The sequence below is a fragment of the Dioscorea cayenensis genome, chromosome 2 (genome assembly GCF_009730915.1).
Source record: "Dioscorea cayenensis subsp. rotundata cultivar TDr96_F1 chromosome 2, TDr96_F1_v2_PseudoChromosome.rev07_lg8_w22 25.fasta, whole genome shotgun sequence".
NCBI classification, from domain to species: Eukaryota; Viridiplantae; Streptophyta; class Magnoliopsida; order Dioscoreales; family Dioscoreaceae; genus Dioscorea; species Dioscorea cayenensis.
In genome coordinates, this window is record NC_052472.1 from 4,126,446 (window position 1) to 4,152,705 (window position 26,260).

At 35.4% G+C, this 26,260-nt stretch overlaps 1 protein-coding gene across 1 annotated transcript; it reads left to right on the plus strand.

Annotated features, from left to right (window-relative positions):
* The first annotated feature begins 17,617 nt into the window (after positions 1 to 17,617).
* LOC120271951 (GDSL esterase/lipase At5g37690-like) lies at positions 17,618 to 19,661 on the plus strand. Its single transcript, XM_039278642.1, has 5 exons — positions 17,618 to 17,882; positions 18,531 to 18,646; positions 18,738 to 18,974; positions 19,284 to 19,539; positions 19,651 to 19,661. The coding sequence occupies exons 1-5, from the start codon at positions 17,618 to 17,620 to the stop codon at positions 19,659 to 19,661; spliced, it is 885 nt and encodes a 294-aa protein (XP_039134576.1).
* Positions 19,662 to 26,260: the final 6,599 nt, after the last annotated feature.

Consider the following 26,260-nt stretch of genomic DNA (forward strand, 5'->3'; position numbering starts at 1 on the left):
TGGCCCCAACAAATATTTTTTCTTCAAAGATTCACTGAATCCAAACTCAGAAACTAACATATGTAAACCAAACAATTTCAAAGAAATCATTCATTTTAAACTATAAAAACTATATTTAAACAGTAGTGTTTATATATTTAAACGTTATAGAATATAATTAAACGGAGAACAAAAATATTTAAACCAAGATGAATAATAGTTAAACGGTAGAATACTAAAGTTAACGCTAAATAAAATGTTTAAACATTAAAGACTTATGTTAAACATTGTCCATGATTTATTACCTCTTTTTCCATCGAGCGATGACAAGTCGGTTTCTACCGCTGTTTGCTTCCTGAAGTACTTTCACCAGTAGCACAAAGATCCTTGGGATCTCGCCGAAACGGACTTTCTTCCCCTGCTCCTGGCCACCAGAAACCGCATCGCTAAGCCGACCGAGCAACCCTTAATGTACCCCGTGTCGGTCTTCTTCCCGGCGCATCTATCTCTGCACCCGAGCGGCCGCCATGGAATATCCTCCATAAGCCACTTGTGCGCCGGCTCGCGCCTACGCAGACGCCTCCACTGGCCGTAGATCATCGACATAATCAACGATCCGACTCGAACCGAAAGTACGACGTATTTGGGAAGAGGACTATACCCATGAGGTACACCATCGAGTTTGACAAAATTATCTTTTTCTCCCTCCTGTCGAACAAGTCTGCACCGTGAGTGCTCTTGATGGAGTCTCCCTGCTCTCGTAGGTTTTTGATAGATACCTCCCTTCGAACGCTGACCGGGTTTTCTTCTTCGAAAGACCACGTCAGCTCATCATAACGCATACCAAGAACGAGGGCCACATCTCGAGGTCTCGAAAACTCAAGACAGCTTTTCCCGATCCCGAATTTATTGAGTGCGACCATCGTATTCTTTGCAAAAAGAGAATTAAGAAGGGCCCTCTCTTGGTATATAGCTTCCACCAAATAACGCCTGCAAACGCTGTCCGCTCGAATCAATCTCCCAAAGGTCGAGGGTGATGTTATTTTTCAATTCGCCCTAAAGTCTCCACTACCAGCGTCAAATAGCATCGCCCATTAACTAGGGTCGACCGCCATAATCACCACATATGACTAATAACAACACATTCAACATGCAAGATTCACAAAAGTTTAAGCGCAATTTTGATGGTTTTAAACGGTAACCTCTCGCTTATTAAACAGAGATATCAAATGTTAAACAAAGACCCAAATTTTATTAAATGTAGATCTAGAATACTTAAACAAAGATAACAAAACTTAAACTCGCCACATCTCATTTCTAAACGCCAACCCTCATTTGTAAAACTCGAAACCATATCAAATGAAAGGGGAAATGTACATTATAAATATTACACTAAATCATAATAATCTAAAAACTTTTTCGATAGTTTATACGCATCTAAAATGCAAAACAAAACAAAAACCCTAGCCGAGAAATCTCCCTAGCAGACTAACAAAAACCCTCAAACTGAGAAATCCTCCGCATCTTCAATATCTTCCAACAAAAACAGTAAACACAAAACAAAACCGAAAAATCTTTTCTTTAGTAATAGTAATCGCTTAACATAAAACCATACTAAATACCTTAGATCTGCAAACCCGATGAAAATGCCAACTAGTTGCATGGGGGACTTCTCCTTGAGATACCAAAGTGGAAAGGAAAAAGTCAGAAATACAGAGGGTTTCACGAGAGAGAGACAACTTCTGAGACAGCTCGAAATGGAAGAGTCAAGACGCAGTCGAGAAAAAGCAAGTAAACTGCTCCAATAAATTGCCTCTGGGTTACTCCTAATGGAAAACCACCCCACTTCCTCCTCAAATCGCCGAGATGGTCGTAGCCACGACTCCCCATGCAAGGGCATTTTCGTCCCATAAAATTTGAAACTCACTCCGCTCACATCCGCTATGTGGTTTGGGGGTTTGAAAAACATAGAGTTTAAAAGGAGGGGGTTTTTAGGGATTGCAAAACTAACGGGGTGTTTTTGGCAATTTTACAAACTTAAAGGGTTTTTTTGGCAATTTCCACTAATAATAATTTTAAAGTCATTAAAATACTATTGGAATTTTTAAAATATTATTAAAAAAAAAAATGGAGGTTTTGGATTCTTTTATGGTTGCAAGAACAAAGGCCTCTTTCGTTCTTTTCAAGAGTTTGGAAGTTTGTTCTATATCTTAGACTTAGCAAAGAGATGGATTTAAGCAAACTAACAATAATCGAAGTTTTAGTGTTTTATTTTTAACTTTAAGAAAAAGGTAATATTTCCACATAAATATTTGTAATCCTTCCAATATCGACAATGGATATTGGTTTTGGCATTCTAGACTAGACATAGCATCCATCAATTTGTTATATTTTGTCTTGTCGTTGTGTTATCTCGACTATATTTTTATTTTTTATATATCGATTTTTGTACATGGGTATTTTTTTTTTCTTTGACAACTTTGTATATAAGTGTTACAACCATCCATCACTTGTTCTTTTATTTTTTATTTTTTTGAAAAAAATTATTTATTTATTTATTTATTTATGCATTTTAACACGCGGAGAAATTAAAAATAATATATGAAAAATTTTGTGAAAGTCAAAGGTACTATTCAAAAAAATTATTGGTGTTTGTGCGTAATTGAAGGAAAAAAAATTGTAGGGATTACCATTGTCTGAAGGAAAAATATATAAGAAAATTTATTGGAAGAAAAAGTCAATTTTAATTTTAGATGATGTAATCTCAAAAGTAATATTTAGAAAATATCGATCTCTCCTAGGGTGAATTTGGAAAACAAAAGGTATGATTTATGAAGTTACGATCAAGATTAAATGGAATTTTAATGTCAAGGAAAGCACTTATGGCTGCCAATATGTATATATCGATTGGGATGGCAATCTCACCGTACCACTTCTATATTTTTTTATATTTAAATTTAATAAACAAATAAGTTTAGAAAAGTTAATGCATGTGCATTGCACATGCCCAATACTGGTATATATACAAATCAAGGTTGGCTTTTAGATTTTTTTTTTTTCAATAATTAAAAATCATGTTTTTAATGAGGGAAACATAACAGAAAAATGCAACTAATTTAGAGCATGTAATATTTAAAAAAAAAAAAAATTTAGAGCATATAATATGTATTTGGTACTTGAGACAAAATGTTGATACAATAAGCTCCCCATATTGTAAAAGAAGAATTCAACAACCAATCATTTCAAAACAATCAAAGTCATGAAGGACAATTTGGGTAAAGTTTTTGGGCAAGAAAATTATAAAAGATGCAATATAATCAATGACAAGCATGCAAATAAAGCAAATGGAGATGAAATCATACTCATTGGGACCATTCTTCTTCTGATCATTGCTGGCCCTAGTGTTGCTCTTACGCCACCTGCTCTTTTATGTCTCTGGGAACTCTTTGGTTGATGCATGGAATAACAATTACTTGCCAGATCCTGCTCCTAAGGCTAATTTTCCATTTCATGGAATTGATTACCCTGGAAGCATTCCAACAGGAAGGTTTGGCAATGGTTATATAGGTGATCCAGACTTTTGAAAAACGATAAACCACAATCATTAAAAGACTGAAACACAAGATACAGAAGCACACTACCCCAAGGGTAGGAGCGACAAGGGACATACAATAAACCAGAACCACCAGAGGTGATTACAAAATAAAACACCAACCAAAAGATCAACCTAGAGGAAAGATCCTCAGGGATGTACTCAGCCTTAGCAAATCCCTCACACCGCGCCCAAATGGGTCGGGGGCTCGTGGGGACGCCGAGTAGGGTCCGAAAAGGAGAGAAACTCCAGGCTTCGCTTGACTTTCGCCATAGGCTCCTCCAATCTAACTTTCTTCAATTCAGGGGCTGCAGATAACCACAGAAGAAGCAAATGCTCAATTTTAATAATAATGGTAGCAAATGGACAACAAGTAGAATTGAAAATGCGTATGCTTTTTTTCAATCCAAATGGTCCAAGTGATTGCAAGCGCAAGTAAGTCCCATAGATAGATGAGCTGCTTTTTAATGTCTCCACTTGCCCCATAGATCGCAGAGCGACCTAGGTGCACATCTAAGGTCCAGTAAATGGCAAAAAAGTTCCAAACATGTGAAGTCACCGGATATCGAACAAGGTGTGATCTCGCCGATTCAATATTTGCATGGCATAACACACAAGTGAGCTTTAGTGAAAGAGGTTGCAAACCCCGCTATGCTAAGATTTTCTAAGGTTAAGATTTTGTTATCACGCACCAGCCAATTAAATAGGTTGATTTTCTTAGGACAATTGTCCTTCAGAATAGTCGATGTCCAACCACAACGTAAATCTCCATCATTTAGAAAGTTATAGAAAGACTTAACAGTTAAAGACCCAGACGCCATCAGTTTCCAACATTTTTCATCAGTCCCCGAGACCTTATTAGAGCTAATCAAGTTAAACTGATCACTTGCAGAGGCAAAATCCTCCAACGGGATGGGAAGTTGCCTTCCAGCTAAATCTTTGATGGTGCATTCCTTTCCAGAAGGCTAATTGAAGAGAATGGGCCAGATGTCCGATAGTGCACGCCCGCCAACCCAGCTTGTTCTAGCCATAATAAAGCAGTAGAGGCACCATCCCGAATGATAGGAGCCAGATTTAGACGGAAAGCTGGTAAAACCTGAAGGATGCCATTCCAGAAGAAGGATCTTCTAGAATAGTGCTTGTGGAAAAGATTCCAAGAAGGAAAATTCCTAAAATAATTAGTTCGGAAGACAACTTCTCCACACCACTGCCGATCATTGATGATCTTCCACCACCATTTACCAAGTAGGGCATTGTTAAAGGTGGATAGGTTCAGAATACCCCAACCGCCCTGATCTCTAGATCTACAGAGTCTCGACCAACCAACAAGCCTCATTTTGGATTGATGAACATCAGGACCTGACCAGAGGAAATCTCGTCGAATACGGTCGATACAACTGACTACCCAATAGGGCAATTTAAAAATGGACATCCAGTAAGTTGGGATAGCCGAGAGTACCGAATTAAGAAGAATAAGGTGCCCCCCAAGTGAAAGCAATTTGGATTTCCAAGTTGCCAACCTATTGCGAATTTTGTCAATCAGGGTATCCCAATCTTGCCTTCTTGGCCACCCCCCGTAAATCGACTCCTGTAGATCAAAGGCAAGTACCCGGCAAGCAGTGGCTCACAGAATTGGGTGTGGGTTCACGGTTCCTCTGACATGAGTACAAACAAGTTTTGCTAAGATTAACCTTAAGACCTGATAGACCTTCAAACAAGTACTGTAATCGCTTTAATGATACTGGAGGTCCTCCCTCTCCGCCCAATTGTCATAACGAGCGCATCGTCAAGAAATTGAGATGGCACATCTTTTCCCCACTCTCCCCAAACACAATCCCATGAAGGATTCCAGTGTTGAGGGCATTATTAAACATGGTACTGAGTACATCCATTACCATAAGAAACAGTAATGGAGAAAGTGGATTGCCTTATCAAGACCCTCACTGTAGTGAACATATCCACATTGAGTTCCATTAACATGGAAAGAAGCCTTAGAACTCATAAGGATAGTCTGAATCCACCCAGTCCATTTTTCACTAAATCCCCTAGCACGGAGCAAAACAAAAAGAAAGTTCCAAATTACGTGATCAAAAAGCTTTTGAAGAAATCCACTTTTAGGATCAACCCCTTGAAGCTTAAGTTTTTGCAAACAGAAAAAGCGCTCTAGGGCAAAGTGGAAATGTTATCAATTATACAACGACCCTCTGATGAATGTAGACCCGAGTCAGTTAACCAGTTCCCCCAATCCCCACGACTCGAGTCTATTTTGCACAAAACTTTGGACACAATTTTAAGGGTCGAGTTAACGAGGCCGATCGATCGAATGGGATGGATCATCGCGATTGGCATTTCAGAATTAAAGCAATGTTGGCCCAATTAATTCTTTCTAAATTAGCCCTGCCCGAGTAAAAATCCTCACAAAGTTTGAAAATGTCAAACTTGACGATATCCCAACACTTTTGGAAGAACAAGATAGGAAAACCGTCAGGATCAGGGGCCTTATCTGCACTCATACCAAAGACAACCAACCTGATTTCCTCCTACGAGAACGGGACATCCAGGGCCGTGAGGTCATGGTGAGATTTATGTCCAAGAAGGTTCTCCCAGTCCAGGTGGAAACGATGATCTTGAGTCGAGCCAAAGAGATCCTTGTAAAAGCAGGTAAAAGAGGCACCAATCCTTTCATTATCCCTAACTCTTTGGTTATCATGCCAAACCCAAGGAATAAAATTCCTATTCTTACGTCCATTAGCTATAGAGTGGAAAAAACTAGTATTTTCATCCCCATCTTTGAGCCAAGTAAATCGTGCACGTTGTCTCCTATAAATTTCTTCTTGTTTGAGGATCGAGTACATTTCCACTTGGAGAGAGCTATCTTTCTCTCGCTCTTCAATCGATAGGGGACGCGATTCCTTAATAGCATCAATCAATCCAATCTCATGTAGTAGCGCCCATCTTTTTGAGCTTGATCGAGCCAAACTCCATTTTAGCCCAATTCCTAAGCTTCCCTTAAAAGTGTGATCTTTTTGCCAAGATGAAAGCCCCACAACCACTCAACTGTGGCAAATTCCACCAATCCTTGATTAGGTCCAAGAAGTTATCAGCTGTGAACCAAACTTTTTCAAAGCGAAAGAGGCGCGCCTTAGGGATGTGGATACCAGATTCAAGCCTAATTGGAACATGATCCGATCCCAGCCTCGGTAAGCAGTTTTGGAGGACTCTGGGAAACATCTTAATCCACTTAGCATTGACTAAAAAACGGTCAAGTTTCACCCAGATCGGATCCACTTGTCCATTGGTCCAAGTGAAATGTTTCCCAGAGGAGGGCGGTTCCAATAAATGAAGGTCCATGATTAGATTTTGGGCTAACCTGATGTCTTCCCTATAGTATGATCCATTTGATTTATCAGCAGGGTCAAAAATTGAGTTGAAGTCTCCACAGATTACCCAAGGCAACGAAGGATGGGGAGAGTTACTTCTAATCTCTTCCCAAAAGAGATTTGAGTTGCCTAGAGTTAGGACCATAAACCGTAGTACAAATACAGGTGACACCAGTCGCTTTGTTAGCAAATTCTAAAGTCAGACTGAATCTTCCCTTAGATTTTATTTTCACATCAAATAACAAATTATTCCAACCAATATTTATTCCACCAGCAGACCCAACCGCAGGAACAAAAGAGAATTTGTCTAAACGGGGGCCGCCAATCGATCGCCAGGTAGCAGGATCGATTGAGTTAAGTTTTGATTCTTGGAGGCAACAAATATCGGCGTAACAAAACTGTAGAAAATCCTTTACTAGGTAACGCTTTGAAGGCATTCCTAGACCTCTTACATTCCATGAAATAATATTCATTAACAAATTATTGGTTTCCTAGGGTGGTCCCTACCCCTGAGGCCACCGCTACATTCCCCCTATAGGAAGATCGACTTGATTCAAGCATACGTAAATATGAAAAGCAGTTGTCCCTATGTTGCATTGAATCAAAAGTAATACCACATGTAGAGCAATAATTTTGCAATTGAATATCAGACCATTCAGTAATGAGAAGAGGGATAGAGGAAGTACCTTCTTCCGGGGTAGAAGTAGTATTTCCTTTCTTCTTTACTGACTTGGGCGGCTGAGACACGAACCCTACTTCCTCAGTCCACCTGGAGGAAGGCTTCTTCTTCCGTTCACTTCTTCTGTTACCCTGCCCAGGGTCATCACCTTGTCCAGCATTGAGCAGCTACTTAATCTTTTCTTCAAAGTCTGATTCCGAGTCCTCAGTAACATGGTTGTCCGAGCTATTTGTGTCGTGACCCGAATCCTCCACATCTAGATGGTCAATATTTGGGGATAAGGTCTCAGTATGATTTTCACCACTCCAAATTTCCAAATGGTTATTCTGTGCCTTATCTTCCTCCCGTGATGACCAGTGTAGGATGTCTTTTGTAAAATGGCCGGGGACCAGGGTCCACACACCGTGCATGAAGACCCTTTTAAAATTAGGTGGGAGGTTGTAATTCGGAGGTGGCATTGCGGGGTCACAAAATACATCCATGGCCAAAGATGTATCTCCATGTGAATTTTGAGAAGTTTCAGTTCCTTCATGCAGTGCAAAAGTATCACTGGGCCCAATAGTCTTCCCAGTTTTCTCGTTTGATGGACCAAGAGGAGGCCCAACAAGATTCAGAGGACTGGGCCCAATAGCATTCAAGTTCTCTCCAGGATGGGCCGGTAAGCTCGCTTCGAGATCCGAATCCCAATTGGGAACCTGGTCATGAACCTGGTTAACTAAGTTATTAGTGGGTAATAATTCAAATCCACATGGCAAGCTAGGATCGGGTGACAGGAACAGGTTAGTGCTAACCTTAGACCCGACAATCGCAGTGAATGACCCAATGGGTTTCACTGACTTTGTCAACGCCGCCTGCGTGTCTCCCAGCATTTCTGCATCATTGACCAACAGCGAAGCGACAGCGCACACCTTGTTCGGCGAGATGTCTGACTACGGAGTTTGTGTGTGCGCCGTCATTTGTCCGTTGGTTAATAGCGTGTCAACGCTGGACTGGTTCCTTGATGATTGACCAACTGTACGAGCCAGCTCGCACGCGTCGGACGTCGCCCCATCCCGCTTCGTCGGAGAGTGCGGTTGGGCCTCGAGAGCGATGCTCACTAGTCGGGTCAGAATATTTCTCTAGGAAGTCGAGGAGGCCCCGGGAGTAACACTCACTGGACGGGCTCCGTTCTGGTTAAGCCGGGGATGCCAACGTGATTCTCCTCTGCTACCAGTATAGCCTTGCAACTCTAACGACGCTCGATCATTTGACATCTGTTGCTTCAGTGGGCCAGTTCCCTCCTTCAACACCTTTTTTCCCTTCGAATCCAATGAAGAAACACCAGTTCCCCGCTGTTGCTCCACCGTTGGATGAGAACTCTCTCTCGTCGGGCTCGTGGCTGGATAGACGTATTTTTCTAGGTCTTTGCGAAAGGAGGGAAAAGGAAGCTTGTTGTCGGTAATAAGGATGAGGAATTTTCTCATGCCAAAACTGAAAGCCACTTCATGCGGTAGAGCAACGCACGGCCGGCATCGCACTAGGACGGAGAGGAATGATTTATGAGGTTTGCTTGGCTGTGGGATCGCGACTAGCTCCCCGAGTGGCCGCAGAAGCTCCACCAGCACCGTCCAGGTCCAAGCATGCAGAGGTAGGTTCCAGATGAGTAGAACCTGACCTTTTCCGGCAGCTGCTCCGACTGCACCTATGTCCACCGTCCATGTGGAGATGGAAAAAACACATGGTCCCAATCTAGATGGCAAGCTAACCTCTCCCACCTTACTAGCCTTAACAACTTCCTCTTCACTGCTGAGAGAAGCCAGGTAAGAGTTACCTCGGTACTCGTAAACGGCTTTGACTCTTGGTGTGTTCAGCGCACTCGACAAGAATTCGAGTAAGATCTCTTTATTAGTTTGGCCGGAGACAACGTCTAGAACCACTACCTTAGAAAGTTCTTTCCTAAGTTTAGCCGTCTCTTGAGTAGAAGAGACCGACAGAGAGGTGCGACAAGGGTGGTTCCGGTCCACCATCGGCAGGTTCTCTGTTCGAGTCGCCAGTGGCTCTCTTTCTCTCGCCTTCGGACGAGCACGCCTATTCTTCGGTGACGAGGGCAACTCCACCCTGCAGTTGGCTGCCAGATGGCCAGCACCACCACAACGCTTGCAAGTAACGAGATGCCTACACTCCGAAGTCTTATGAGATGATCGGAAACAATGTCCACACAATGGTGGTGACCTTGGTCGCTTGGTTCCCGTCTGGTTTGGCAGTGATCGGGGAGAGGAGGAACCTGGACTCCGATATTTTTTCTTGCGAACCACCTGTTCCCAGCCTTCTGATGGTGAGGTATCCCTAGATTCCTCCTTCTCCGTATTCACGTGTTCCAGTGGCTCGACAAAGTGGGGCTTTGAAGGGCTCACCGCCTGAGTGAAAGAAGTGCTTGTACGCACGAACCCACCACTCATTGAAGAAAGTTCCGAACCCCGGTGCTGGCCGAAGTCTGGATGACGGGGATGAAGTGATGGTTGTCTTCTGTGAGGTCCCAACCTCTTACCCCCATGAGGACAGCCATAACCTCCTCCTCTCTTACCCAAAAGATCTTCATGCAACGAGTCCATGGCCAACGCCTTCTCGTCGTCGCCGCCGTCGCCTGGGTTCACTCTCTACTGCATCTTCCTAATTTACAAGGTATCTATATGTGTGTGTGTGCAAATTCGTAAAACCAAAAAAAATTGATCCAGACTATTTGGGTATGAGTTTTTTTTTCTTTTTTGTTATATATACATTAATTCATGGTGATGTTTAATATTTTAGTTTGTCGTTGAATCAAGATTTAATAAGTCTAATACAGTGTGGTTTAGTTCTGATATTTTCATTTGAATGAACTTAATTACTTGGAAAACCTAAAAATATGGAACTGTTTAGTTATTATCATTAAACTATATTGAAGAGGTTAGTTGGTGAACAAGAATAATTTATGTTTTTTTCTTAATGAAATTGTCTTTGGCTTCTTTTTCTGAATAAGGTAATGATTTCTAGTTTAATAAATAAGGTGAGCATAAGTAGAGATTTCAAGTCAATAAGATGAGTTTAGTTCAAACTCTTTCAATATCTTGCCTCATTGCTTCTATTTATTTATTTAATTTATTTTTTATTTTTTTGATAAATATGTACAAACTATAAATACGATTCGAGCCATCAATGTTTAAGTTGGGGGAAAATGAAATACCTATTAACTATCTTGGTCCAATGGTTTTTAAATAATTATAGTAAAAGATTTGGGACTTGTTTTGAGGGTATATATATAATTATATATAGATATGTCTTTATTATATTTTAAAAACTGTTATGTTAATTAAATTTGTTATGTCATTATATTCAATGAAATAGCGAGCACTCTCTCTTTTAATCTTTATTAATTTTGAGTTATTATCTATGATTTCTTGCAAATAGTAAAACCTTTATTTGGCAGCAAAATACATGGTATTTCTGCAAAGCCAACCACCGTATCTCTCTATCACCAATGAAAATCAGATGTTGAGAGGGGTTAACTTTGCTTCTGCTGGATCAGGGATCTTGAATTCAACTGTATGTATATATATATAATATAACATGTTATTTTATTCTGTTGAGTAGAATAAAATGGAAATTTAATTAATAGATAAGCATTTCTGATGATGATTTAATCTCAGGGAGAAGGAACAATATCATTGGGAAGGCAAGTGATGTATTTTCAAGAGGTGGCAAGGAGCTTATTTAGAAGAGTTGGCAATTTGACTGCTAAAACATTACTATCAAAATCGATCTTCTACATAAGCTCTGGAAGCAATGATATATTTGCTTATTTTTTGGCTTATGGTCCTCAAAACAAAACAACAAATGATCAATTCATTGCAACTCTTGTGAAAAACTTGAAAACACATTTGACGGTACCTTTATCTATATCAATTTTTCATTTAAAAAAAAAAATCTAAATAGTCATCTTATTTTAATTTTTACTTGATGAACTTGTTCTTGCTTTATATTCTTAAGGTATACTCAACTTAATTAGATATTCGAAAACATATATATCACACTAATATTTTTCTTCACATTTTATATGCTATAATAAACTCATTTCCATATATGTCTCCACAAAAGCCAATATTTTCATGATCTAAGTGTACGAATTTCTACAATTTAAGCTAATAAAAACTTTGCACTATTTTTATTATTAGCAGACATTATACAACTCTGGCGGAAGAAAGATTGTTGTACTTGGTACATCAGTTATTGGGTGCATTCCAACCGTAAGAAGTCAAACCCCGTCTGGTGATTGTTCTAAGAACTTAAATAATCTTTCTATTCAATTCAAAAATGAAACTAGAGTTCTTCTCCAAAGTCTCACAACAACATTGAAAGAGTTGATGTACAGTTTCGTAGACACATATGAAATGGCCAATGAAATTGCAGCAAATGCTCGTCAGTATGGTAAGCATCATATATTCCTATAACTTTTTAAATCAATAAGGAAGGAAATGAAGATTTTATTTAAAAAAAAATAGAGTAGAACTTTTTTGCATAGACATATACCTTAATCCATAACAATTTGAAGTTATAACAATTTGAATAACTAGTTAGATGCCTAATCTCACAGTAGTACTTAAAATTTACACCATTCCTTATTTACACAATAGATTGAGGTTACTTTGTGTCCATATGTCCACCCCAGAATTAATATAAATAAGATTTAAAATTACAATTTTAATAAATTTTTTATTTCATATATATCTCAACTCTCACGGTCTCCAAAAGAGTTGGTGTTAAAAGTGAAACTACGGTTGACGTGCTTAATTTTCTTTTCTTCACATCACCATAAACAAATATATCACTTTAAAGGATAATTTTGATGAAATAACTTACATTTAGATGAGTTGTAAACATCATAACTATCAAATTTAAATACATATTTTATGATTAGTCACATTTTAAGGATAAACTTCAAATGTAGATCATTTATTTACAACTTTATCATAGTAAAAAAGATTATGAATAAATATTATTAATTAGATAGGTTAGCCATGGAGACAATGAAGACTCAAACTCTAGTATTTGAGTAGGGTATATATTGAAATATTCAAACTTTTAAGTCCAATATTAAACCTTTGCAATATTAAGATACAAGAAAATGCTTGTTGTAGTAAGGTGCAACTATTCTGAGTGACAATTTAATATAAAGTGATAATCAAGCAAAATACAAGCACATGGAATAATATTCAATATATAAGACAATTATTGTTCATTGGTTAATTTTGAATTTTTTAAAATGTTTCAAAATGGCATCATCATTTGAAAAGAAAACTTCATTAATTAATACATAGTTCATTGCTTGTAAAATAACATTAATATATCAAATAATTACTAATTAGCTGGTTAATTTTGAGTTTTTAAAATATTTCAAAATGGCATAATCATTAAAAAAAAACTTTACAAATTGATATATAATTCATTTTCATTTGCTTAGGATTCACAGAGTTAACAAATGCATGTTGTGGAACGGGAAGGTTTAATGGAGAAGCTCCATGCATGCCAAACTCAAATTTGTGTTCCAACCGTCGTAATCACAATAGTTGGGATGAATATCACCCAACACAAGCCATCGCTAAGTTGGTGAGCCGATGGTCATTCTATGGTTCAAAATATGTCTCCTCAATGAACATCCAACAGCTGTGCATAAAAGTATAGCTGCAAGTTTAGATGAATAATTATAACAGGTACTAATATTACAATGTAACAGTCTTCACATTAAGTATTTTTATATAATAAAAATAGCTCCCATATGAATGCAAGTAATTTTATTTGTGAAATTTATTTTATAAAACAAATATTTATGGATGACAAATGGTTATGTGGATGTGTTTCTTAAAAGTGTTTTTTTAGTGGATACCTTTTTTTACCCATGTTTCATTTTGAATAGTTGATTTCAATTTGTATCAAAACTGAACACTTGATTTTGATTTCCTTTTAACGGGAGGGTACTAGGACTATTTCAATGGAGAGTTGTTGATGTGGTCACTAGGATTTCCATGTGGATGCCTTTGTTCCACGTCATATGTGCACGTGATGAGCACCTGGACAACTTAACCAAGTGGCCTTCCCTTCTATCACGCAGGATGCCATGGTAGAAGCTCCATTTCTTCTTCTTCTCTCCCTAGAAAGCTTCTTCACAACCTTCACGTGAATTGAGTTGCTGGTAAGCTTGAAAGTCTTAGAGAATTTGAGGGTACTACCTTTTTTTTTAGTTTAAATTTTGGAAATCACTGAAATTTGAGGGTATTGTTCTTTTTTTTTTAATTTAAATTTTTAAAACCATTGGTTCTGAAAGCTAATTATTGATGTGTTTTTAATGCTGGTTTTATTTGGCATGCTTTTTGTATAACTAATCTAGACTATACACGAATATTTATCCTTTTTTTATTTTTATTCTAGTTTATATATATACACATGTACATTTATTTATTAGTTTATTGAATATAGTGGAAGGATGATTGGTACTCTTTTTTAATTTAAGTTTTTTGGTGCTATATGGTTTATGTATGAAATGATGCTATGGTTTGCTTTTCACTTGTGTGCTTTTTCTTTTCAGCCTTATCTTTTGGTTCTGTTCATTATTTGCTGGTTTCTTACTTTTGCTTGTGGTTTCTTTTGTTATTGTTTTTATTCAGAATGGTTGTGTTGAGTACTGAGTGAGAAAACCATGTATGGTTATATGTTTTTTGTTTGTTTTCTTCTCTGCAAAATATACCAGAGTGTTTTGGGAATTCACTATAGGGATCATTTGTATTTTCATGACAACAATCAAAGAGAATGATTGTAGCCATTAAGAGATGTTTCTTGGTGTAGTTGTTGGGTTTTGTAGTAATCCAAGATTTTAACTATGATTTACTTGTGGAATTGTTTGATATGCATGGGCTTTGCATAGTTATTTCCATAAGTTACAATAAAACACGGCCTTTGTTGTAATATCACAGCTTCTGGTGCATGGAGATGACTGTTGATGATCATGTAGTTCAAGTGAGTGTGAAAGCCAATCATTTAGTTGAAACTTGAAAGGTGAACCTCTTAACTAATTCTTTTTTTTTATTACTTTTGCTTTTTTTTTTTTATAAAAGAGAAAAAGAATCTAGTTTATCTCAATTTACAGTGGAGAAATATCTTGTTTTGAAGAATGACTTGTTTTCTAGGGCCTTTGAGTGGCATTTGTTCTTTAAAGGAGGAAAATAGTGTTTTTGAATAATCTAATTTTCAAAATGTTCTTTGATAAAGTTATTTAATTATGTATAGAAGTGTCAAAATTATCCCGTAAAACATTTAAGAGTTAGTGATTTAAAGCTAGTTTTACAAATGATGACATTTATGCAAGCATTAGCAACCTTAATGGCAACGTAACAATACATAATTAGACGCAAAAAAACCTCAAACTCATATATTTATACACTATTTCACTGAGACTACCAAAGCTACTTAAGAAAATATGATGAGTGTACAATTGTTTATTATTTAATATCATTTTGTACACTCATTAGGCATGTATTAGAGTTATATTTTGGAATTTGATGTTAAACATAGTGTGTTTTGTATTCTCAGGCTTCGGACAGTGCTTAAAGAGAGCCAAAAGAAGCATTTGAGAGCCAAAATAATGAAAATTGAGTTCTCTCGGCATCAATTGAAGAAGGATAAGGCAAACAGGATTGCTTATGGGCACCTTACGGCTGAGCTTACGGTTATTAGCCACTTTCAAAGAACTTTGCAAGTATGCTTATTCTCGCAAAGAGTGCATAAGTGACATAGAGTGACTTAAGGGCAGGACTTATGCCAGGTTGCGGATGATAAGGATCATCCAGAGGAGCTTATGAGTAGAGCACACATCTGTAAAAGTGGTCCCAAGGGGTATATAGAGAAGTTTATAGTCTAGTATTTACGGTGGTAAGCTAGACCGTAATACTATACAGACTACCTTATGGATGGGACTGATGGCCATAAGTGATCTTATAAAGCTCGCGACCTATCATCTTCAACTCCTTACAACCACTTCGTTACGCCTATAAGTAGCCCGTAAGCGGCACAGTATAAATATTCCCAATGAGGGATTTTAGGGCATCTTTGATTCTACTCTGATGCGAGGCTTAGGGGAAAAAGAGGGTTTGAGAGGCAACTTTGGAGTGAGATTCAACCTAATTTATCTTGGAGAAGAAGGATTGTAGCCGTTAAGACTAGCTTGGCAGCGTCCGTGTAAAGTGCTTGTTCATTTTTCGACAATCATCTTTCGGCAAGGTTGAGAAGGGGTTTTCATGTCTAGCTTTATTTTCTTATGTCTTTTCATTTGGATGCTTGTCCCCATTAATGGAGGACTCATTTTATAGATGTTCAGACATAGTTGAACTCTAGGTTTCCATTATTGCTAACATTAGTTGTGAATCTTAATGCTTTAATTGTTTTTTTTTATTGTAATCCATATTATTTGAATTAAATTGCTTGTTTTGTATGGCTTGATTACTATTGAGGTGGAAGCCTTAGTACTCATGTGTGATGTGCTTTGTGACGAGTAGCAATACCCATCTAACATATATATGCCGCAATTAGAGGTGATTGTGAGTAAGCTTAACAATTATGTACTTTGGAGTTGAGAGTTCTCCTCGCTCAATTATTTCTAGTGGATTAACAAATTGTTTTTTTACTCTTTGCAATCGTAGGAAATAGATTTTAGCTCCCAAATAGTTGAGAGTTCTCCTTAAACTGCTTTGTAGCTCCCATTAGTCTGCTCTTCTAGTCATCACATTTAGTCGTGGCATGGACCACTCTATCCTTTGAGCTATTCATATCAGCTAATTCTGTGTTCTGGAGGACTTGCAAAATAAACTGAGAAACAACTCATTTTAATTCCATCTCCAATGCATACGAGCATACTGCAATGAAATCTAGTGAAACACAGCGAAGTGAACCATCAAATTCATCTGCTAACAAAAGAGCATAAAGATTAAATACACTAGGTTTGATCTCAAAGTAAGATCTCACAGTAACTAGCAAAATTATGAGAGTATATGATCAAAGATGATGAGAAGAACAGTGAACCTCGAGGGTGTTGCTCGCCGGCTGTGGTGGCCGGAAATAGAGCGTCCCAAATCTCGGAGAAGGCAGAGATAACGGAGCGGTGGTGATGGTGAGAGTTGAGAGAGAGAAAACAATGCAAGAGCTCTTCGAGATCGCAGGGCTCGTACAGCTCCTTCTCCACACCATCATCTTCGCCATGGATAGCCGAAAATCGGAGCATGAGTTATTGGATCTCTTCACCATCGCAAAGCTTTCCTTGAACATTAATTTCTCCATCTCCTTCCTGAGATTAATGGCGTCCAATAAGCCGGTGAAGGAGGAGGAATTAGGGTTTCGGTCTCATCATCGTCATCATCTTCATCATCTCGATAGTTAAGGGTAAGAGAAGAGGTTTGGTCGAAGAGATCGATGTAAATCTCATCATCGCTGGAGAACCAACCACTATCGCCGGAGAAGAAGCTGGGTCGGGGATTAGGTTTAGGGTTTCGGAGAGGAGGAGGAGGGGGAGTTGTGGCACTTAAGGCTCTCATATAAATCTCCTCTCCTTGCTGTTTCCTCTCGAGCAAATGAAGAATAGCTACGATTAGGGCGAAGTCTCCTAAAGGTCTCCGCTCGAGCAAACGAAGAAGTCCAGGGAACGTCTGAATAAAATCCAACCTTTTCATGCGCTTATCTTAAACCGGCTCTAAAACTGGGATAATTTTTTTTTAATTTCACTTATAGAGCCTGTTTTTAAAAACCCCTCTACTAATGTGCCTCTAAAAATAAAAATCGGTGTAGTGTCTGCGATCAACAATTCCAACAACAACGTAAACAACCATATATTGACTTCCAATGCAAACTCAATGAAAGTCATAAAGGACAATTTTTGCAAAGCCTTTGACAAAGAGGTTTATAAAAGACACAATAGAATTAATCATAAGCATGCAAATGAAGCAGATGAAGATGAAATCATACTTCACTGGGACCATCCTTCTTTTGATCATTGTTAGCCCTAGTGTTGCTATTGTTACACCTTCACGACCACCATTCTTCTATCCTTTTGGAGACTCTTTGTTTGATGTAGGAAATAACAATTACTTGCAAGATCCTGCCCGTAAGGCTAATTTTCCATTTAATGGAATTGATTATCCTGGAAACAATTCAACGGGAAGGTTTGGCAATGGATACATTGGTCCAGATTACGTGGGTATGTTTTTTCCTTTTATATATGCATTAATTTATATTGACGTTAAATGTTTTATTTTATTATCGAGTCAATTTTGAATAAGTCTAATACAACTCCATGGCTTGATAAGTTTTTGAATAAACTAGATCTTATTTATGCACATATTATTTCAATAACCAATATAGCAGAGTGTGGTTTGGTTTTACTATTTTTATTAAATAAACAAAATTATTGGAAAAACTTAAAATATGGAACTATTTTGGTTATTATCTTAAATGGATATTGAAGAGTTTAGTTGATCAACAAGAATAGTTTATGGATTTCTTTTTTAACTCCTTTTCCACTTTTTTTTCAAAAAGGAACAGAAGATCCATGCTCAATTCTACTAAATAAGATGAGCATAACTAGATATTTCAAGCCAATACTGTAATGAATTGAGCTCTAGGCCATTCAAAATCTTGGCTCATTATTATTAAATACTTATAGTAAAAGAATTGGGGCTTGTTTTAAAGATATGTTCTTATTATATTATATAAATTTTTATATTAATTATTTTTTTATGTTATTATTTTTTTATAAAAAAAAATAAGCACTCTCCATTGCAATTTTTCTTAACTCGTAGTTATAATCTATGATTTCTTCTAAATAACAAAAAACTTTATTTGGCAGCAATGTTCATGGGATATCCACAAAGCCCACCACCTTATCTCTCTATCATCAATGAAAACCAGACATCAAGAGGAATTAACTTTGCTTCTGGTGGCTCAGGGATCTTAAATTCAACTGTATGTATATACATATACATATACATATTTATATATATATATATATATATGAAATGTTATTTCGTTTTTGTTGATAATTGGTTAACCTTAGGGAGAAGGAACACTATCATTGGCAACACAAGTGATTTATTTTCAAGAAGCAGCAAGGAACCTATCAAGAAGAGTTAGCTACGGATCTGCTAAAAAATTACTATCAAAATCCATCTTCTACATAAGCTCTGGAAGCAATGATATATTTGCTTATTTTTTTGCCTTTGGTCCTCGAAACAAAACAACAAATGATCAGTTCATTGCAACTCTTGTGAATAACTTCACACTCCATTTGACGGTATCTATCTTTCTCTCGATTGTTTTTTTAAAATAAAATTTAAAATCTAAATAGCCATCTTATTTGTTTTTTTAACCACAAATAAAATAAATTTAATTACTTTTCTCCTAATAAATTTGTTCTTGCTTTTATACTCAAGCTACTCTCTCAGTATTTGAAAACAAGCTACATTTATATTTTCTTCCACATTCTTTGTTTCTTTCTTTCTCATAATAGCCTTATTTGCATGCATGTCTCTACAAAAAATCAATATTTATATGATGTTATGTATACTACTTTCCACAATTGAATTGTTTTTATTATTAACAGACATTGTACAACTCTGGAGCAAGAAAGATTATTGTCCTTAGCACAGCAAAAATTGGGTGCACTCCAGTTATAAAAAGTCTATTTTTCCCAATATCTGGTGCTTGTTCTGAGGATTTAAATAATCTTTCTATTCAATTTAAAAATGAAACCAGAGCTCTTCTCCAAAATCTCACAACAAGACTAAGCGAGTTGAAATATGTTTTCATCGATACATATGAAATGGACAGTCTAATTCGAGCAAATGGTCATCAATATGGTAAGCGTCATATATTATATATAACATTTCAAACCTATGAGGGGGAAATGGTACTTTTTTTTTTCTTTTTTTTTTAAATTTTATAGTTTTTTGGTATCTTAATTTACATAGATAATATGTGAAAGTAAAAGTATATGCCTTCGGAAGTAAGAATTTGAGGTTCTACCAATCTAAGTCTTTCACCATATCAGTGATAGATTAGGTAGACTCCTTTCCATCAAAGGATTAACTTCACTTTAAAATTCAAAATGAATCAATATCTGCAATATGAAATTAACATAGAATTTAAATATAATAGTTGATTTAAATCTAAATCTAGATCAATGTTATTCCCAAGTTAATCTATCTAAGATTTAAATTAACAAACTTTTGAAATTTTTTTATTTCATGGATGTCACATGCAACTCCCACCTTCTCAAAACTGTTAGTATTAAATGTGAATCTACACTTAAACTCCTTATTTTCCTTTTCTTCACTTCACCACAAGCAAATATGGTATCTTTAAAAAATAAACTTGAGGACGTAACTTACAGATACGTTATAAAGACTATAAATACCTAATATATATATATATATAAATTTATGATTAGTCAGATATTAAAGATAAAATTCATTTGTATACCATGTTTTTACAATTAATCTTTGCGAAGAAAAAGTTTTTTAGAATACATCTTTAATTAACTAATTTACTATGAGAATATACAAACAAACCCCCAAAATTCAAACTCCACTTATGAAGATGATGAAGCTTTAACTTATGAAGATGATGAAGCTTTAACTTTGGTGTTGATATTTGAGTAGGGCTCCTTTAAAAGTAAATGTTAAACCATAAAGAATACATTTTATATAGTCCTTATCTTTAGAACATTAAGAATATTAAATATGAATTAGGTTAATATTATAAGAGGTCAAAATAAAATTTAGAGAGCATTCGAGAGAATGCTTATTTATATTCAGGTACAACTTTACTAAGTAGTAATCTAATATAAAGAGATAGCTTATTACAATACAAGCACAAAAAATAACATTTGATAATATCAAATAATTATTATTGATGTGTTAATTTTTAATTTTTTATAATATTTCAAAAATGGCATTATAATTCTAAAAGAAAACTTTATTAATTATAGTTCTTTTTTCTTTGTGGTTTAGGATTCACAGATTTGACAAATGTATGTTGTGGAATTGGAAGATTTAATGGACAAGCTCCATGCACACCAATCTCAAATTTATGCTCCAACTGTGATAATCACTATAGCTGGGATCTGGTTCACCCGACACAACTTGTAGCTAGGTTGGTATCCAATATGTCATACTATGGCTCATCACATGTTTTCCCGATGAACATCCAACAATTGGTGAATGCCTAAAAGTCCAAAGTGTAACTCTAAATAACTGGGTATCTATGGAAACTAATATTATCATGTAACCATCCTCAAATCATGTATTTTTATCTAATAAAAATTGTTCCCACCTCATTTTCAATAAATAAATAAATAAAAACTTCTTTAATACTTTAAAAGGCCCCAAATTCAATTTGTTTTAATCCAATATTTATTAGTTTAATTAAATTTTAAAATTAGTGTTTCACGTCTTTCATCTCTTTCAACTGTCCCTCTTCTCAATGGTGAGTAATTCAGTAATGTCTCACAGCTGACTATTTATAATGTATTCAATACTACTGCTGCTACTATTTATTATGGCATATGATAGTGTAGGGGCACTTGAAATTTGCTTAGGTGTCCCCTCCATTATTAATGTGTGTACCCTAACTATGTTACTAAAACTTGTTTTCAAGAGGCAGTGTTGCTTCCAATAGTTGGAAAGATGATATTAAATTTTTTTTTTCCATCATATATATAGTTTAACTATCATTGGTTTATATCTTCTAATGAAGTATGATGTTGATTACCCCATCATGTTCCAACCCGAAGGTTTAGCCAAATTTAATAGATTAATTTTTTTACTTAATTAATACTTTTGCTGATTCATATTAACTGTTGGACATATTGGGTTGTGTAATAAATAATGAAGCTTGGTACTAATCTAAGGGGCTGTTTGGTTACCGGTAAATAGCTATAAGTAGTTGTAATGTAATTGACTGTTTAGTTTGCTGCAAAAGTTTTACTTACATGTAACTGAACTTACATCTCACTCACTTTTACAACATTTTAACTTACAACAAATTTTGCTGTAATTTGAAATACAGTAAAGTAAGTGGTATCCACTCACCATTATATTTAATTATAAAAATATTTAATAAAGTAAATTATCTTTAAATTTAATCATAAAAATATTTTTAAGTAATAAAATTAAAAAATGTTAAATATTTATATGACAAAAATATTTTTTATTAAAAATATTATATTGTTTTAAAAAATGATTATAAAAATATTTTTACGTAATAAAATTAAATAAATATAAAATATTTTAATAATTTACTATTTATATTATTAAATATTTTTATGAAGAAATATTTTTTATAATTGAAAATATTATATTGTTTTTAAAAATTAATTATAAAATTTTTTTAAGTAATAAAATTAAATAAATATTACATTTTTATAGTTTACTATTTATATAATTAAATATTTTATCATAATTATTTTTATTAAATTAATAAAATTGATTATAATATTTTTCAAGTAATAAAATTAAAGAAATATTAAATATTTTTAAATTTATTAAATTAATTAATTATTTTTATTTAAATTAATTTTAATGAAGAGTATTAAATAATTAATAATAATAATAATAATAATAATAATAATAATAATAATAATATGTAATGGGGGTAATCTCACAAACTCACTTACATGGTAACTATACCTTTAAACTTACATCAAGCCAAACAAATAAAAAGTAAATACATCATTCATAGTTACATTAAATCAAACAACAATGATGTAAGTTGAAATACATCATTTTCACTTACACTGTAATTTCATTTACATGTAATTTTAGTTACAGACAACCAAACAACCCCTAAGATGGGATTTGTCACTAATCCGTTGCATACAACATGAAAAGAAAAATAAATAAACTCATAGATTAATTGGGAAAATATTTTATTTTATAAAAATACAAATTATTTTACATTCTATGTAGCAAGGATATACACATATAAATGGAGATTAAAAGTTCCATCGATAGTTTAATCATAGCTCCTTACATGGACTATGAATTAATAGAGAGATTATATATAAAATGTTTGTTGAGCCCATCCCATCTGTTGTTGGATGGAATAAATGGGCTCCAAGTCCATGGTGGGGAAAAAAAGAAGCTATGTCAATTAATGGAATGTCAAAGGCAAAAGGGTAATTTTATGTGAATGTCCTATTTGTGTAAAACTCTCATTCTTGCAATGAGAGAGGCGGAAGTTAGTGAGAAAAGAATTGAATGAGAAGAAAAGAGAGAGAGAGAGAGAGAGAGAGAGAGAGAGAGAGAGAGAGAGAATGTCAAGGGCTCAAGGAGAAGAAAAAGGAAATTAGGACAAACTTGGCAAGAAGATCCCTGGCGATCAGCGCTGGATTTCATCACATTAGTGAGAAGAGCAACCTTGCTAGTAAGATGCCTAATCCTTTTGGGTTGATTTCCATTTTATCTCTTCTTGGAGTCTTTGTTTCCATCTTGTGTGAAGATAATGATGAATGTGTGTTGGTAGATCTCTTGTTGAACTCTCATGTCTTTGAGCTTGTATACCTCTAGTTAGCTAGAGAGATCTTTGCAAACTCCATTTATTGACATAGTGGAAGCATTGTAAAAGGCTCTAAGGAGTCCCATTGTTTTCCCCTCGATTCGAAGGGTTTCTATGCTAAAATTGGTGTCTTGTATTGTATGTTTGCATTTTCGTCGTTTTTGTGGTCTTTACCTACTTCTAGATCACAAAGAGGGGTTGTAATTGCACTCTTGAGGGTCACATTTGACCTAGGAGGGTCTTAAGCCTGTATAGAAACCATTCGGAGTTGTTTTGGAGGCATATGCGTGCCATACGGCCCGTATAGAGGTCGGTATAGAAATTCCTGAGAGGTTGCGCTAGGTCATATAACCTTCAAACGGCCGTATAGATTTTCCCGAGAGTTTTCACTAAGTCATACGGTCGGCATCCCGACCATATAGAGGCCTTATGTATGAATATTAAATCACTACAGTACTGCGAACAATGATTTTACTACAGTAACTTCTGCATAATTTTTTCACTGTTTCAGCACAGGCAACCCCGACAATGTTATATTGGAGTTCATAGCTTCTTATATGTCTAAGTCTTTTGATCAAATTTTAATTTGATTTCTAGAGATTGTAGGTATATTATAATTACTTTTTCCTGTTAATTAATAATCTGAGCCATATAAGGATCCAAGAACATAAGACCTAAATAGACTATATATATCAAATTATGTAAAAACTGCTATTTTGTTGTGGACACTAGTAGGGATGGCAATGGGTAGAGTATGCCAAAACCCTTCACTACAAGAAATTTGGCATATAGAGACTAAATTTAGTGGCAAATTTATAAATTGTTATTATAAATCTTTATAGCGGCAAATTTTTTATATTAGCCGCTAGAGATGTGTATTTTTAGCGACAAATTTTTAAATTAGCTACTATAAACACAAATTTATTTATTACCTTTTTAATAATAGTTTTTATAGCGGCCAATCATATATTAGTCACTATATATATTAAATTTAAAAAATTATATTTAAGGCTGGAAAATGATCTCCACTATTTTTATCATTTATTTAAATAAAAATTATTGTCGGAAAAAAATTATTAGATTGAATTTTATGGATAATTTTTATTTCATAAACTTTTAAAAACTTTTTAAAATTTTATTTATTTATTTACTTTGTTTTTTAGATATTATATAACCCCAAATTTGATGGATTTTCAAATTCATTATAATAAATCAACAACTTTTAGTATTAAATTTTTAATTAGCTATTGTAGATATAAATTTATTTATTTTTTTAACAATAATTTTTATTGCGGCAAATTCATGTATTAGTCGCTATATATATATATATATATATATATTAAATTTTAAAAAAATATTTAAAGGTGGAAAATGATATTCACTGCTCTTTCTATCATTAAAGTTTAGTATCTCATATTAGGATCACATCATATACACACTAATATTCCAAGCCTTTAAAGTAGCATCCTTATTGGATTCGGGTTTAACCTAGATTTAAGTGGCCGAATAAACGGATCCACAGAGCCCGTTAAGCATCCGAATCCATCTCCACTTCCCATTCTCCAAAACCCAACCTGCATGCCCTCGTCCCTCCACCTCCACCTCTATCCCCATTGCGAAAACCCTCTACCCCAGTCGCCGCCACTATCACCGTCCTTATCCCACCGCCGCGAAGAATGCCGTGCTGGGCGCCCTGCCACCCTCCTCCCAGATCCCTTCCACCTTGATCCAACCCTCCGTCACCGGATCGTAGCACTCCGCCATCGGATAGAACCTCCCCTGCCATCACCAATCACTGCCGATCTCACCACCACGGTCACCTCCGTCCCTACATTTTTTGCCTTTTTCTAGACATGCTTGCTATTCTCATGAATTTTCTTTTCTTTTTTCACTGATTTCAATAGATTGTTGGGCATGCATTTGGGTAGAGGTTTGGTTTCTCATTGTTAGGGTTGGAGGTGCTAAAGATGGTAGAATTTGAACTCTTTCTATGGGCGGGGAACCAAATAGTGACCGTGACCTAGGTTACCGGGCAGAGTAAGCAATCATCTGATCAACCATCTAGCACCAATGTTATGTGTAGAAATATTTGGTAGGCATTCCTCTGTTTTGATTTACTGTGACATTGAGCTTGTAAAAATCGTTGCATGGTTTTTAGGTTGCTTGGTAAATGGGAGAGATTTTCTCCTTCATTTTCTTCCTTTATGCTAGTGGTTTCAGAAATTTCTTGTGATGTTTGCACTGGGTTTATGTGAATTGATTTGTGTGATGAATTAATTAAAATATTTTAGGGTTTACTATAGGATTTTCAGTTAACAAATTATTTTTTTAATGTGGTTTTTTACTTTTGGAGGAACTAGCCAAGCTTACATGAAATATACCAAGAATTGCTATTATTGTTGCTGGTGCAGTGTTTAGGTTTGAAGCCCTGGCTGACTTTGATCTAGCTAAATGTGTTTGTTGTTTCTATTTTTTGTTCATGGAAATTTATCTTATGTTTTTTTGTTGACAGGCTGAGTAATTGTGCGTTTGTGGATTTCAAGGATGAAGGCTTGACAAATCAACCACAATCTCAATTGAACAGGTGCTTATTTGGATGTTTTATATTCTTTTTTTTAGCTTAAGCTTGATTGAATGAATTTGCAATACTATTAGACCCTAAGTACTTTGGACATTCAATTCATTTTCTCAATTAGCTTCTATTAGTGCTCGTATTATTTACTCTTAATCATGGGAAGACTATTATCTAAAATTATTCTGTTAGTATGTATGTTTTTTGCTCATTTTCAATATTTTGTTATATGTGTTCAAGATTTTAAAGTTGAGATTTTAAAATTGGGAATTATGTTTCAGGTTGAGATTTATGTGTGCAGCCTATATAGACATCATTAGAGATGCTACGATGATGATACTTTTGCAGATAGGCTTATTGTTTGTATTAAGTTTCTCGGTGACTGAAGATGTGAAGTTTCTTTTCAAAAACAATATAAAATAATCTCAATTATTATTTTTGGAGATAGTCTT